Here is a 14,524-nt window from a genome sequence, read left to right as displayed (position 1 = left end):
ACCAGAAATAATTCCCATTATGTTAGTCTTTTGTATGCTAGCATATACCACAAAGAAGAACTGACCAATTATAAGAAATTAAGTATGATGTAATTTTCAGAGCTTCACTACCCCATTCTAATTTATATTATGTTCTCTATTCTGATTGTATAACAAGACTGCTCAAAAGCCAAAACTAAAGAGAAGAAAGAAACCTTTTAATGTCTGTCTCCAGTAAACTGCTATTGTCTGTTTCATAAGGTTCTATTTTATTAGACCACAATGTCTGCTCTGACTTTTGACATATTCCAAGTTGTATGCTTTCATGGATATTCCCCAATGTACAGCCAAACACGGAGAGTAAAGTTGGGTTAGCTTCAAAACAATACATTATTTATCTTCAAAAGCAAGATTAAGCTGAAGTTCTCTACTGCCATTGCTTGTGTTTCAGAAGTTAACTTTTGGCAACACCAAACGTACACACCATGGAATAAAGGCAGCATCCTACCTGTGGTAGACACTATATTCTCTGGGCTTTCGCTGCAAAGCTGTGACAGAAGACTTGTCTTGCCGGAACCAGTAAGGCCTATGCAAACCAAGTCATATTCAGGTCGTGGTGGTGGTGGTCCCTTGCAGCAAAGTGCTCTAAAACACTGCCAGGAGGAAACACAAGAGGAAGAAGTTACTTTTTTTTTGCAAATATTTATTCAACAAGATTTTAAAATCAGATTTATAAGTTGAAAGGTGCTAGACAGAAGCAAAATATTATTCTAACTTACTGTATTGGCAAAATCAGCAGTTAATAGAGTGAGATCAGCTCAAGTAAAATCTAGAACAGCTTTACAACAAAATTTAAATATACCTGTTAACTTTTCACCTAAACCTCATGGAGCTGGATTGAAGAAAGTGACTTGAATTTCTTGAATAGCATGAACAGTGCACATACAGTGAAATGTATGGGCTCTACTTTACTCTGCAGTTGGGTATTCAAGAGTTTGCTTCCAGAAGGAAAACTGGTAGAAAACTCCTGTGCTAACTTAATGCAGTACCTGCTGTGAACATCAAAGCAGCTTCTGAACAACTGCTGACCAGGCTTACCCTGTTGTCACAAGAAAGAATCAGAGAGCATTGCTCTACTGATTTCCTTCCTGGGCTTGCATTGTCATGTGTGTAGAAGGAGGAAAGTACTTGTCCTACCTAACAATTTAAGCCGTTAAAGAGTATAGCTTGAGAGAAATATATTTTGCTGGACATAGTTCTGGCCATAAAAATGCAGATCTCTCACTGTTCCCTGGAGAAGTGAATTAATCAGAACAAAGAATATAAATCACTTACACAAAGCCTACTTTAGAGTTCTGCTCACGTCTCTTAAATAATATTGCCAAAATAGGCCAGACCCATCCAACAGGTCTCTTAAGCCCTTAGTAAGGCTCATTATATACTTCTTTATACATTATATGGAAAACTTCTACATAAAAAACTAAAATCATACCATTGTGGGATAGCTAGCAATTCTGTATTTAAGGTGTAAGCCCAAAATATATCCTGTCCACCCCAAAATACGTAAGTACTTTTCCCCAATATCTGCTATCTTCACGTAAGAATACATCTGCTATAACACGTACCAGAAAATGTGTTTGTGGAGCCGTTCCCCCTCTCTCTCATGCCTTTTGTCTTTACATAGTCCTAGCTTTTGAACCTCCAGCAACAGATATCTGAGTCTCCACAACTATGCTGAGGGTGCAGCTGATTACTAGATTTAATTCATTTTTATGATCTTAACCACAACTAATCACAGCACTGGGTAAAGAAGCCCAGTCTTTACAAACACATTCTAGTACTTGTCTATGTGACTATCCATCCCCTTTCACTGATGACAACTGCAGGAAACAAGAAACTGAAGAGAAATTAGTAAGACACTGCAGCAAATAGCAGGTTCTGGGACCATAAGCAGGTCATCTAAAGATAACGTGATTATGAAAAGATAGTTCGTTATGATTACAGAAGTTTTATTGGTTTTCTTCTGCACAGATGTTAAATTATTATATATGTATTGTAGCTATATCAGCAGCATGACTGAGGCTTTTTTTCAAGAGAATTCTTAATGTGCAACGTGTCACATTTTAATGGATACTTTTAATAATATATTTTAATTTTATAAACTTGTTTCACAGTCCTCCTGCTCAAGCTCAATGAACAACTCTACCATCAAAACATCACTATACAAACAGAGCGGTAACTGCAGTCCTGTTTTCTCAGCAGCTTAAAGTTGCATGGCCCCAAACGAGGGATATTTAAGCACTTTGGCAGGTGCATCCAGCATTTCCACAAGAACTGTGGAAGAGGAGAAAATTCAGTGGTCACAGACCAAGAAATAAAATTACATCCTATATTCTACTTTTGCTTATGTACAGAAAGTGCATCCTGAGATATTTCATGAAGCATGGACTAAAGCTACACTATTATTTAAGATGTCATCATATATTACAGTACAGTCAGAAAGGTACAGAGTTTCAAGTAACGTGTAAGGTGTAAAGAAGCCATTCCTAAAACCCAAAGCACAAACATATAAAAAATATTTAGAGTTGTTCAATCCACTATTAGCTCTCAGTTGTTTCCAAAACCACGGTGCTCCATTTGAACAATACAAAGGATGTAAGAGAAACGCGTATTAATAGCCTAACTGGTCTTCAGATAATTCTCGTATAGGAACTGCAGTTCTCTTTCATAAATACCCAAACCTGATATGTTCAACAACTATAGCTACTGGACGGGAGAAGAAACAAGAAAAGAGAGGTAAGAGTTAATTGTTTCTTGAGAAAAAAAAAAAAAGAAAAAAAAAGAAAGAGTGGATTTGAAAGTACTTAAAATAGAACAATACAGTATCTTGCAAAAATGTATGTGTTTAGCCAGTTTTGGAAAAAAGCATCTATTAACCCAGGAAACTGGGAGCAATTAGGTGCTGCAGTCTGCAGGAAAATGTACAATATTCAGTCCCACTGTTACTTTCATTTTACTAGCGTGTGTGCACATGCTGCGCGCGCAAGTTTAATGATATGTAAGAGGTAAGGGAAGAAGTCAGCCGTCTTCCTCTTGCTTAGGGATTTCTATCCCAACCGGATTATTCCAGTTTTAGGTCCATCAGCATTTGAGCTGACAATCCTAGACTGTGGCCCTTTAAAGCCCCACAGAGGTTTCTTCTGAGAAAAGCATTAAATATTGCATCTATAGCAGGGGTGGCCAAACCCTTCTGACATATGTGCCGCTCAGAGATTGAAGCTTTGGGCAGCGAACATTCCTGAATTACTACTCTTTCCAACACATTACACTGCCTCCGGTCATTGAGTCTATCTTCGCCTACTCATTGTACTTCTCGTTTCACTCTCCATTTTGGGGTGAAATACTCTATTATTTCTGTTTTGTTCTGGACCCATCTCCTGTCTGTTTCTTTTGTTGCCACTATTTAATAGGGACAAACAGAAGCAAGGGATTTCATGCTTAGTTGGTTAAACACACTCACATTCACGCAAAAATACCCTAAGTTAGTGCAACATCTAATGCTAACAAACCAAGCGTCCAGGGTTCTTGAAATCCAGAATTAAGGCTGTAAAGCTCAACCATAATTCTGCTCTGCTCCCCTCCTCCTCTTGCCTATATTTATGAATATAGCCTCCCTTCTCTTTTTATTTTTCAATTAAGACGTTGTTGAACAAATAGACTTCTAGTACCCAGCATGCATTTCTATCCAGAGGACTGGTTAATCATCTGAAGTTGCTACCAAAATACCAAGGAGAAAAAAAAAGTAAAGCTTACACATATTAGGCTCCATAATTCTGGTATTGTACAAGATCACATAAGCACAAAGGAATCTCAAACCAAGAGATGATATAAAAGATAGGGAGAAAAAAAGTGGACAATTACAATACCAAAGATAGGAAACAACTGGAGAAAGCAGCAGAGTAATTGAATGCAAATAATGAAACATTCAAGGCACTTGAATGAAGCTATGCACAGCTAGGAGAGAGGAAAAAGGGATATATAATAAACTACATTTACACTGTGTGAATATATGCATAGTTAACCAGTGCTAGGTTAAAGATTGGACTCAGTGATCTTAGAGGCCTTTTCCAACCTAACTGCTTCAATGGTTCTATGAATGCCTTGGTGTTAAAACAGTACACTGGGATCTGTGCATTTGACTGTGTCAGTTACAGCCGTACACACTTCAGTTTCCATACTGCTGCACAGGTGGTATTAACTACTGGAAAAAAAATGATGGGAAGAGGAAAAAGCTACCTCCTTTAAGGCACGCAAACAGTGAAAATGCTTTTGTGTTTTCTAATCAACAGGATGATAAGGCCCATCTTCATCTACATAGCAATGATGACGGCAAAACCGACCAGGTCACTACTCATTTGTGGCTACCAGCAGAAATTAATGCTCACATAGGCACTGCCATCCAGAAGCGACCTTCAGCACAGATAAAAATACTAAAACTGTAATCAGTAGCCTTCTTTGACAGACCACAACCTGACTTAACAATGACCACTATGCTCAGGCTCCTCCATCACAGTATGGACTAATGATCCAAATCCAGTAGAGGGACCTCAGCTCAAAGCCTACTGACAAAGTAGTCTTCTTGTTTAACCTGCCTAATCTTCATGTGCACGTGGTAAGCTCACTGGTTGAACCCAAAGGCACTCTCCCTCTTCAGGGCCTAAACACAATTTCAATTTTATATTGGCTTATGCCACAGAAAGATGGACAGATATATGGCAATAAGGACGAGCTACCATAAACCAGGACAAATTCTCAACAAAAAAGGACAGCAATTTTATAGAACAAACATAGTCCTGGTAACATCCGACCTTACAGAAATGTTGCAGGACCATAACATAGCAACATACTGTTTGGAGGAGAAGCTCGAATTCTTCCCTCAGACCAATAGGAAAGAAATACATTTGGGTTCATTCACTGAAATTATTCAACATCCACTGTCCAACACGTCTCAGTATTTCAGAGGAACTACAATCCTAGATTCTCAAAAAAAGCAACCACATTTCAAAACACTTTCAATATCTATATGTAGTCACCTGCTGAACTAGACATAAGGCTTAAGTACCAAAACCAAACAAATGATGTAGCTCTACAAAATGTTTGACAACTCTGCTACCAGCAGAGGAGGCTTGTAGCAAATAAGATCAAGAAAAATGAACTGGATGGCTTCTGAGAAGCCAGATATGACAGTGCTATTCAGAGTACATCATTTCAAAGACTTCCTGGTCATGATGCAGTCTTCCTTTGGGTGAAGATGATACAATCATCTATCATGGTAGAATTCTGTCCAAAACATAGAACTTACTGATTTCTCAAGCAAATAAAGTTCTCACTTGCTTAAGGATAAAATAAAGGTTTCAAGTCAGTTATTTTTTACGATCAAGATCCTCAATGCCACATTGCACGAGCATGAAGGATAGTATCTTTGCATTTGGGCAGAAGGTACAGGATCTTTTGCCCTTATCTTCCAGTGAGAGTGACTGCTCCGTGATAAAGGCTTCATCTAGAAGTTCAGGGCTCTAGCTACAAGGAAAATTCTTCGAATGCGGTCAAGTTTGTGTGCTACAAAAACATAATAATCCTGGAAAAAAAACTGTAAGGCAATGGTAGTCCTTCTCCTTGAAACTATAAGCCAAAACAAATCACTAAACCTCGTGCTCAAAGTGGAAAATGTAACTCTCTGACCTTAACCTCTCAGGCACTTCCCCATAAATAACAGAAGAGCAGGAACAAAATTACGACTCTCCACTCCATTCATACTGTCCTCTAAGAAAGCACTGAGAAAAACAAACATCAGGTTCTGTATGTGCTTAGATATTCACTGTAGAAGTATGATGTAAAAGCCTACCAAAATAAAACAGCATATGCACAGGTCATGCTGAGTCAACAAAAGAGCTGAACATAGGCACAGGTGCTACTCTGAACAGGAGACTTCACGGCAGTGACAGATCAAGCTCCAAGGGGGTTCTCCAACACTTCTAAGTTTCATCAAGTGTAGAACTATTGCTCAAGTTGTTTCCTCCTTTCTGACAGTTTGCTTTCCATTTATTTCCCTGCACAGGAATAACTCACATTTCAACCCTTCAGTCCATTCAAATCTAACAGCAAGAGACAAAGGTAACAAAAAAGATGAACAGAAGCCTGATGAACAAAAGCCTTTGCAAACAGTTTCACAACCTAAGGAAATATTGAAAAAGCCCTAAAAATCATTGCACAAAAGGCAGTAGCAACACCACAAAAATGGACAAAGTTAAGAATGTAACACTATCCGTCATTTCTAATTTCTAGTAAAGATAAAAAATACATAGACACCCCACCCCACCCCCAAAAAAAAAAAATTAGCCTAGAGGTATCAGGCTTGCTAAAAGCCATCTCTTTACAGGTTCCCAGGAAGAAAAAAAAAAAAAAGCTTTTCCATGATTCACTTATGTTATAAGGTGCGTTACAGAACTGTGTTTTCTTTTGTTCAGCAAAGTAGGAATTATTTGTGTTCCACACTGGATCACAAAATCCAGAAAAAATCTTATTGACCACCTGGTATTTTTTAATTTCTCTAATTAACGCTGACTAAATGTCAACTGCACACTGTTTTTTCTTTCTTCGCCCAGAAAAAATATTTGGTACCCAAGACCCTAGACGGCCTTACTTTATACACACACTAGACATGGTATTACTTCTGTAATACTATAAGAAAGAATTTATGGTAATAGTACAATTCAAATCGCATTTCCAAATGGGTATAGGAACCTAAAAGAAACAAAAATCAGAGAAATACTTCAGGTGCAAAAAATTAAAACTTGCATTGTATTACTTATTCAAAAGAAAAAAAACAAACCTGCTGCTGCCCTAATTCAAACTGCAATAGGAGTCTCAGTCCTCATGGTAAGAGCTCCCTCATTATACATGAAGTGAGATTTATGGGATCACACTGGGATTTATGCAGCAAGAGGGTCTGAAGAAATTTCAAGTATGGTAAAATAAACACAAATAAATTCATTTGAAATGTAGTTGGAAAAAGCAGAAAAGGAGATGGCCAAGAAATGACCCAGGATGACAAGTGAGAAGTGTCTCAGTGAAGGCATAGGTGATACCATTTAATACATGCCTGAGAAAAGTAACAAGATCTGAATTTTCATATACTGAGGTATACGAAAGAATACAATATATGAAATTTCAGTAACATTACAGAAATAGACAAACTCCAGAGATTTTTTTTTCTATCAAGCTTCAGCCCACGCTTCCAGAATTGTTGGGCATCATAAGCAAAAATTAAAAATAAACAACTCGCAGGTTGTGTGTGAGTCTCTGAGTGTATATATATAAATATATATATATACATAATTTTAAAAAAGAAAACCTCAAGAAATTCCAAATGAGTTTTGAGGGAAAAAGAAGAAATATTTCATGTTTACTTGAGGCAATGTTTCCTCTGAGATTTATCCCCAGGATATGTCTTGTTCTTTCTTATGAAAGAATTCAAAACTAACATTTGCTATCAAATCTGAAAGCAAAGAGGACAAATCTCTAGAGACAAGAGACCAGACTATTTCCTCTGAAGTCCAGTCCTACTGAACATGTACATAGCTGGGTAGAAAGGCAAGTAAAAGGAGATTGTGGATACTAGTCAAAGAAAAACTGTACAGAACAAAATAGTGGAGAAGGACCCAAATATCCCATTGATAAGGAATACTATAATTACTTAGGAAACTACCAGAGGGCAAAATTAAACAGAATTGGGATAGTGTGACAGTACGTTAAAAATAAAAGTATAGTTTCTACTGTCATTTTTAAATCTATTTGCTCAGATAATAATTCTCTCTTTGCTCATATCATAAAAGAAATATAGTGTAACTATACCAGCCAAAACCAGGACACAAATTTAGGTACTGACCAATCAAGAAGTTAGCAAACTGATGAATGTTTGGTTGCTCTAAAAATTAACAGAAGGCAAAGGAAGGAAGATACTAGTAAAGACTGATGTAAAAAAAAAAAAAAAAGTTACTAAATTAGAAACAGTCTATGCAGTTAACATTGAAATATAAGGAGTACGCTTTACGAATGTATATACAGTCTAACAGGAATTAATGGGAGGATTTAGATAAAAGGAAGAAGTGGACCAGAGAATAACGATAGCTTGATTTTGCAGGCGGCGCAAGTTTTACAAACAAAGAATTCTGCTGCCTGGAACATTTAAAACCAGACTGCCTTCCAACTCTACGAAATGAAGTAAAAATTACACTGATGTTGGCAGAGGCACAAATGGGAGATCTAAGGGATATGCTCGACTATCAATTCATGGCATACTTGGATTTGAAGTACTACATAGTCACAGGCAATGGGTATCTCTTATTCTTTAGGCTCTCTTTGAATGCTTTCATTCTTACATGCATTTTTCAATTTACTGTCGCAATATACAACTATCACAGCATACTATATTTACAAAAATAAGAACCTCTAAGAAGATATGTATTTTGACCAAAAGACCTAGGGAATAGGAAATATGTAGTAACATATACAGGAACCTCTCTTCCTCCCCTCTATAGCAGAAGTTTTACTTGGCTAGCACAGCACATTACTACTGTGGGAGGAAACAGAAGACAAACCTAAACAAAAACCATTAATCCAAAATATACAATTGGAGGAAGGCATACAAATCTGAAGTACCATTAAAAATTCTTCAAATTTTAATCAATGACAGCTTCTTTGAATGTAAAAGTTTTTGCCTTGACCAAACTCTGAGGAAGTTGGATTTGAAAAACTTCAGCTATTTCGAACATCTCATGCTCCTACACAGGCATTTTGCATTTTTAATCTCTCCAGCTGCAAGGTTTTGGGGTTGTTTTTGCTTGGTTGGTTTTGGTTTTTGTTTTATTTTGTTTTCTTGGTTAAGTATCTCTATCTCCCACTAAGTTTCTCAATTGTCACCAATCTGTTTTCTAATGAAGACCTCTCTATTTATTGGTTGTTTTGTACTTCTAGTACTGTAAAATCAGAACTGTCCAATTTGTCACTCCTGATCATACATGGATCAAGGACTACAGCCTTTAAACTGCCTCAAACAGAAACCAAACAGGAGCTCTGCTTGTAGTCCTTGAATATCTGGGGAACATAATTTGAGATGGGGATTCTCAGTTGACAGGAAGGAGAATGGACCATATGGAGGCAAGACAACCGTAAATATATGCTGTGTTCACAGGCTTGCACCATTAAAACAAAAACAAAACAAACAAAAAATACCATTCTTGTTCAAACAAGAATTTGTTTAATAAATATTGACCAAAACCTCTTCAACTATTTAAGTCAGGTTAAAAAAAAAAAAAAAAGGAAAAGAAAGAAAAGGGTAAAGAATATTTTGTAGATAAATTCTGGACACTTTTAAAGGTTAAGCTGCCTCTCAGAGGCCACAACTAGATTTTAACTTTTGCAGGGGAGAAAAATGGGAGCTGGCAAGAAAAAGGTTTATTTTTCATCAAAAAACAGACTATCAAGGCCTTACTCACGAGACAGCCTGCCACACATCTATGCCTACTCACAGGTACGTCAGCATACCCTCTTTGCAGCACAGACAACCCAAACCAACAAGTTTCTGCTAGTGTAACTATATCCACTCCTTATCAGTTAAGAGGCATGAGATACTTCAAGCCACACAAACGTATTACTGTGCCAGATTTTTATTTTTATTTTTGTGGAAAAAAATCTGCTTTTAGTCTCAGAGCTACTGCAGATCTCCTGAGGTGATTCAGAATCTTTCATCTTTGCGTAGGTGCAAGTACTTTGCATTATAGCAAGCACTTTCACAGGGAGCAGCAAATGTCCCCAGCCTGAAACATTCCTGTGCCACCACTTTCGCAATGCTATTGCTTTTACTGACAAGTTGTTGGGTGTCTGTTTTTCAGGTAACAATTACACAGTACTTCTGTAAAAATTCTCTTAAGTTAAAAAGGCAACAGGTTGCTGCTTAAGAATATCTCATGTTGGTGAAATATAATCATAAATCCAACCAGAAATAAACTCAACATGTAATTCAGATAACTGAGCACAGCTCTGGGGTGCTCAGTCCCTTGTCTGCTTTAATGCACAGCTGTAAGAGATTTAATATTTATTTTAAGGAGCCTGCAGACACCTCAGTAAAAACTGACTCACTGCTGCTTACTGGAACAAAAATTTTACCATTTAATCTAGATCAGTGTAAATCTTGCCAAGATGGGAAACTCCTCCTTCCACTGGCTAGAGAGAAAATTTCACCAACAACCAGGGAGAACTGCAATAATGATGAGATTCTATCAGTGAAACATAAACAATCTGGAGTTGGTGGCATAATTCAGATTAAGACAATGAATAAAAACAGGCTTAAGAAATGGAAGATGGTTGGTTTTAAGACTAAGACATATGATCAGTTGTAAAAGCAGAATTTAACTCTATCTTTTTTTGTTTAAAGTTAGTTGTTTTTTTTTCCTTTCTTTTACACTCGCTTCCCTAATTAAAGAGGTTTGTGATTTTTGTTTGTTTGTTTGTTTGTTTTAAAAGGAAGTTTGATATACACATATATCAAACATATGACATACAACAGCTTTTACAGCGAGGCTTAGGTAATGGCCAGTCACCTACATATCATAAGATCAGTATTTTTGAAATGTAAGGATTGCATACAGAGTATGAGAAGAGATGCACATAGTTCTTCTCATGCCATAGGGATTTTTCACTTAAGAGGAAGCATTTATAGCTCAGAAGTATTTCTCCAAAGCAATTTATAACAATCAAGAAAGACGATAAGGTACAGAACATATCATTCAACTTTACACAAGGAGTGCAGAACAGTCTGATTATGTTATTCAGTAATAAAATATAGAAGTGTAAGATTTAAAAAGAAACAAACTGCAGTAAAACATCAAACACAGATCCTAATACTGATAAAAAACACCGGAAGTATTTTACCTTCCTAAATAATAATAACACAGTCTTCTTTATTTGAATCAATATTTGAGTAGTTACGTTTTTTCATCCTTGCAACAAATTTTTAAGCTTGCATCATTGAGTTTATTGCTACAAAAGCATACAATCACAAATTACACCCTATAGAGATCAGTGCTTAATCAGGACGAAATGACAAGCTATAAAAGTAGGGAAAGACATAAAAAAAAATATTTCAGGAAAAATGTCTTATCAAAAGCATTCATAAAATTAAGAGACATTAACCGTTGTTTCCTAGTGGGCTGTACAAGATCCTCACCTGACACCTAGGTAGCATCATTGTGCACACAGGTGAACCTTCACTTGTTCTTGTTTCCTACTCATTTTCTGCAGTTAGTTATAAAGCTGAAATAAACAAGAAAAAGCATGCTGTTCACTGTTCTCTGGCAAGAGAGAAAATTTCTGGTGCCTGATGTAAAGTATGAGCCTTGGTCACTTCTGTCTCCCGAAACAGAAGAACTGATGTACGTGCAACTTATTACATAACACTACCTTCACCTTTAAAATGCCATGGAAATCAAACTAAAAAACATAGAGCAAAATATATATATATACATTTAAAAAGTGCAAGCCTGACCACTGCACAAACCTCATCCAGTCAGGCACAATGCTGAAGCAGAAATTCTCCTCCCACTCCCAACTATGCTGCTTAAATCTTAAACTCTACCTCAACAGCTTCTGTTTTCCTGTTGAACTTCCTAAGATCCTTAGTAAAGGAAATTAAAAAAGCTCAGATCCTTTAAGCAATCAAGTGTACTCTCTAAACATTTTGATATTTTGATGGAAAAGAACAGAATACTCAGGCAGACATTTCAACATCCAGCAAAACATACGTAATTCATGGGAGCATATGTTTACTGAAGTTCACAAATCTAAATACATTTTCCTAAAAAAACGTGAAAGGCCTTTGATTATTATGTCGCAAACTGTGCATTCCAAAATTAATGAGCCATTACCCAGCTCTTTAAATTGAGAAACTACAATGAATTGGCTTTAAAAAACAAAACAAAACAAAAAAAACAAAAAAAAACAAAACAAAACAAAAAAAAAACAAAAAAAAAAACTTTATTCTTAGAAACAAGCCAGCAAATTTTATTAAACCTATTTTTACATCTAGCTATCCTCACAAAGCTGAGGATAATGTAATTCTGAATAGGATGTAAATGTCAGCCAAAAGCTGAAAAAAAATAATAGGAGTAGGTGCAGGAAAGGGAAAAACACAGTTGTTATTAATGTATTACTTCTAGTGAAATACCACTGAAGTGCAGTGTGATCCAAACCACACCACACTGTGAGCAAAGCAGCAAAGACCAAGTCCCATAAGCTACAGAGAAGTAACAACTACACAGCATTTTTATCATTATTTTTTTGTTCAGACCTGGAATTTGGTTTTGGTACAGATTCAACCTTCTTTGTTCAAAAGAAAAGAAGTTCCTTGGCAAAGCAACATGGTCTAATAATAATAATTTCAGTGCTAGTTTTCTAGCATGACTGAGATGTCTCATCTAGAACAAATAAACTACAGTCATTTAAAATAGCTTATTGTTCAAGTACACAACTAAGCTGAGAAGTCTCATATTTGACTCTTATCCATAAGCAGGAATCAAAATGTACTATTTAGCTGCAGTTTAAATATTTGAAGATTTTTCAGCTGGGGACATTTTGCACCCTTAAACAGTAAAAGCAGTTAAGCCATCTCCCATTAAAAATCCTAGAAAAATAACCTTTACAAATAAAATGAAAATAAAGTTCTACGAGACCGTAAATTGACTTGAAAACATTCACTGAAAAAAACATATTGACAGCACCAAGCAAAGTGTTAAACAGTATGAAACCAGGTAAATATTTTTTCACTAAGCATCCATATGAAGTCCATAGTATAAACACTAAAAGCTACTTGGACTTCCAGGCGAACTTAAGTATTTTAATGACAAATGTATCATGAGTCTTCTTCCTGCTGTCTACCACTTTTCTCTTCTGCTTAGACTTACATTCCAGCCTAATAGCAACATATTTTCTACTCCAATCAACCATACTATTCAGTGGTATTTCCTAGAAAAAATTTTCTTCTGTCAGATAAATAGAGAAGAAAATCCTTCAGGGACAGCTTGATATACCACAGATTCCAGTTGAAATAATACTGAAACAAGAAATTAAGAATTTCCTTAGTAAACCCATCAGCACAAAAGACGGGGTAAAACCATACGCATTTCAGCAAAACTCAATTCTACCAAGCATGCAACTTGAATTTCACTCCATAATTTTAAATAATTGATTCAGAAGGAGCAGAAAAGTCATGCTGTGTGAAAGGCCGACTGTAATAAAATAAACTGAAAAACTCTATACACAAAAAGCAGTATGGAATTGCACTACTACATGATCACGTATGTTTCAATTGAAAAAAAAAAGCCAACTTATAAGTGAAATTGTAGAAGAGTGGAGTCCTTTTCTTTATTTTCTAGTTAAAATCATTCAGTGGTACCTGACCAGAAAAAAGCAGTGACAAAAACTTTACCGTGCAAGTGACACACACAATTCTGTTCAGGGTAAATAAAGACATATTCTTTCTTTGAGAAGCTACTATACTTCCATCCATCAACAATTAAACACTCCATTTAAATTAAAAATTTCAGAGCAACTCATTTATCAGCGTGCTCATTCTGTGTTGCCCATATTTTCAGGAATTAGACCTGCCCGTTTTCCCATTTTTACACATGTTCAAAGAATTTAACATTATTTGACTGTCATCAATGAGTTAAGATTTTTGGCAGGCCATCCTCGGTAATAGCTTTGAATTTCCCCTAAGTGCTTATTATAGAAGACTTATTTTAACTGGAATTAACGCTACCTTGTAGCTCAGACACAATCTAAACTTTCACCTTTTTTTTTTTTTTTGTGCATTGCTAGCATGCCAAGTGAAGGACAATGTGGTATTTGCTTAAGGTAAATTAATATGCATTACATGTTACACATACTGGACATTCTTTTGATCTTAATTTGAAACTATTAATCCTTCTAAAGCAGAGTAAGACTGTCTCCATATGCTTGGTTTGTGTGCTTTGTATCTCTGGTCAGCACAGTAAGAGCTCCAGAAAATTTTAAAAGAAATTCTTTGCCAGTGACAATAGAGCAAAAAAACAAGCAAGATCTCCAACACTTAAAATTCCACAAATGCTAACCAGATTTAAAAACTAATAGTAGTCTCACTCTGTATTTTAAATTTCTGCAATATTCATTAGTTCCATTGTAAGAAGCATCATAAGCAAAAGACTGATTGTCTTGTAACGTTTCCTGTGTTGGATGTACTATAGATCTACTTTGATACTGTAGAATATAGAGGGATTTAGTCAATCTTCCCAGAAAGAATCTCAGCAAATGCAACTATTTCAGAGACTCATTAGCTGCTCATTAAAATGTCTTCATTACTGATATCTTAGGACAGTTAAAACAAAATACAGACTGCATGGGTTTCTTTTTAAAGAATTTCTTGAGTTAGTTTTTGCCATTAAAAGTCGAA

General features: G+C 36.0%; 1 protein-coding gene across 13 annotated transcripts in view; it reads right to left on the bottom strand.

The window, feature by feature from the left end:
* ARL15 (ARF like GTPase 15) overlaps nt 1-14,524 on the bottom strand; it is a 216,987-nt gene that overhangs the window by 136,990 nt on the left and 65,473 nt on the right. For all 13 annotated transcript variants that reach the window (XM_083818307.1, XM_083818308.1, XM_083818313.1 and 10 more), the window contains one exon: nt 488-632. In XM_083818307.1, the coding sequence (XP_083674433.1) occupies nt 488-632 (145 nt within the window). The remainder of the gene's footprint in view (nt 1-487; nt 633-14,524) is intronic.

The sequence above is a fragment of the Anser anser genome (genome assembly GCF_964211835.1).
Source record: "Anser anser genome assembly, chromosome: Z".
In the NCBI taxonomy this organism is placed as follows: Eukaryota; Metazoa; Chordata; class Aves; order Anseriformes; family Anatidae; genus Anser; species Anser anser.
The sequence above is the reverse complement of the archived record's forward strand: the minus strand, read 5'-3'. Positions and strand labels throughout refer to the sequence as shown.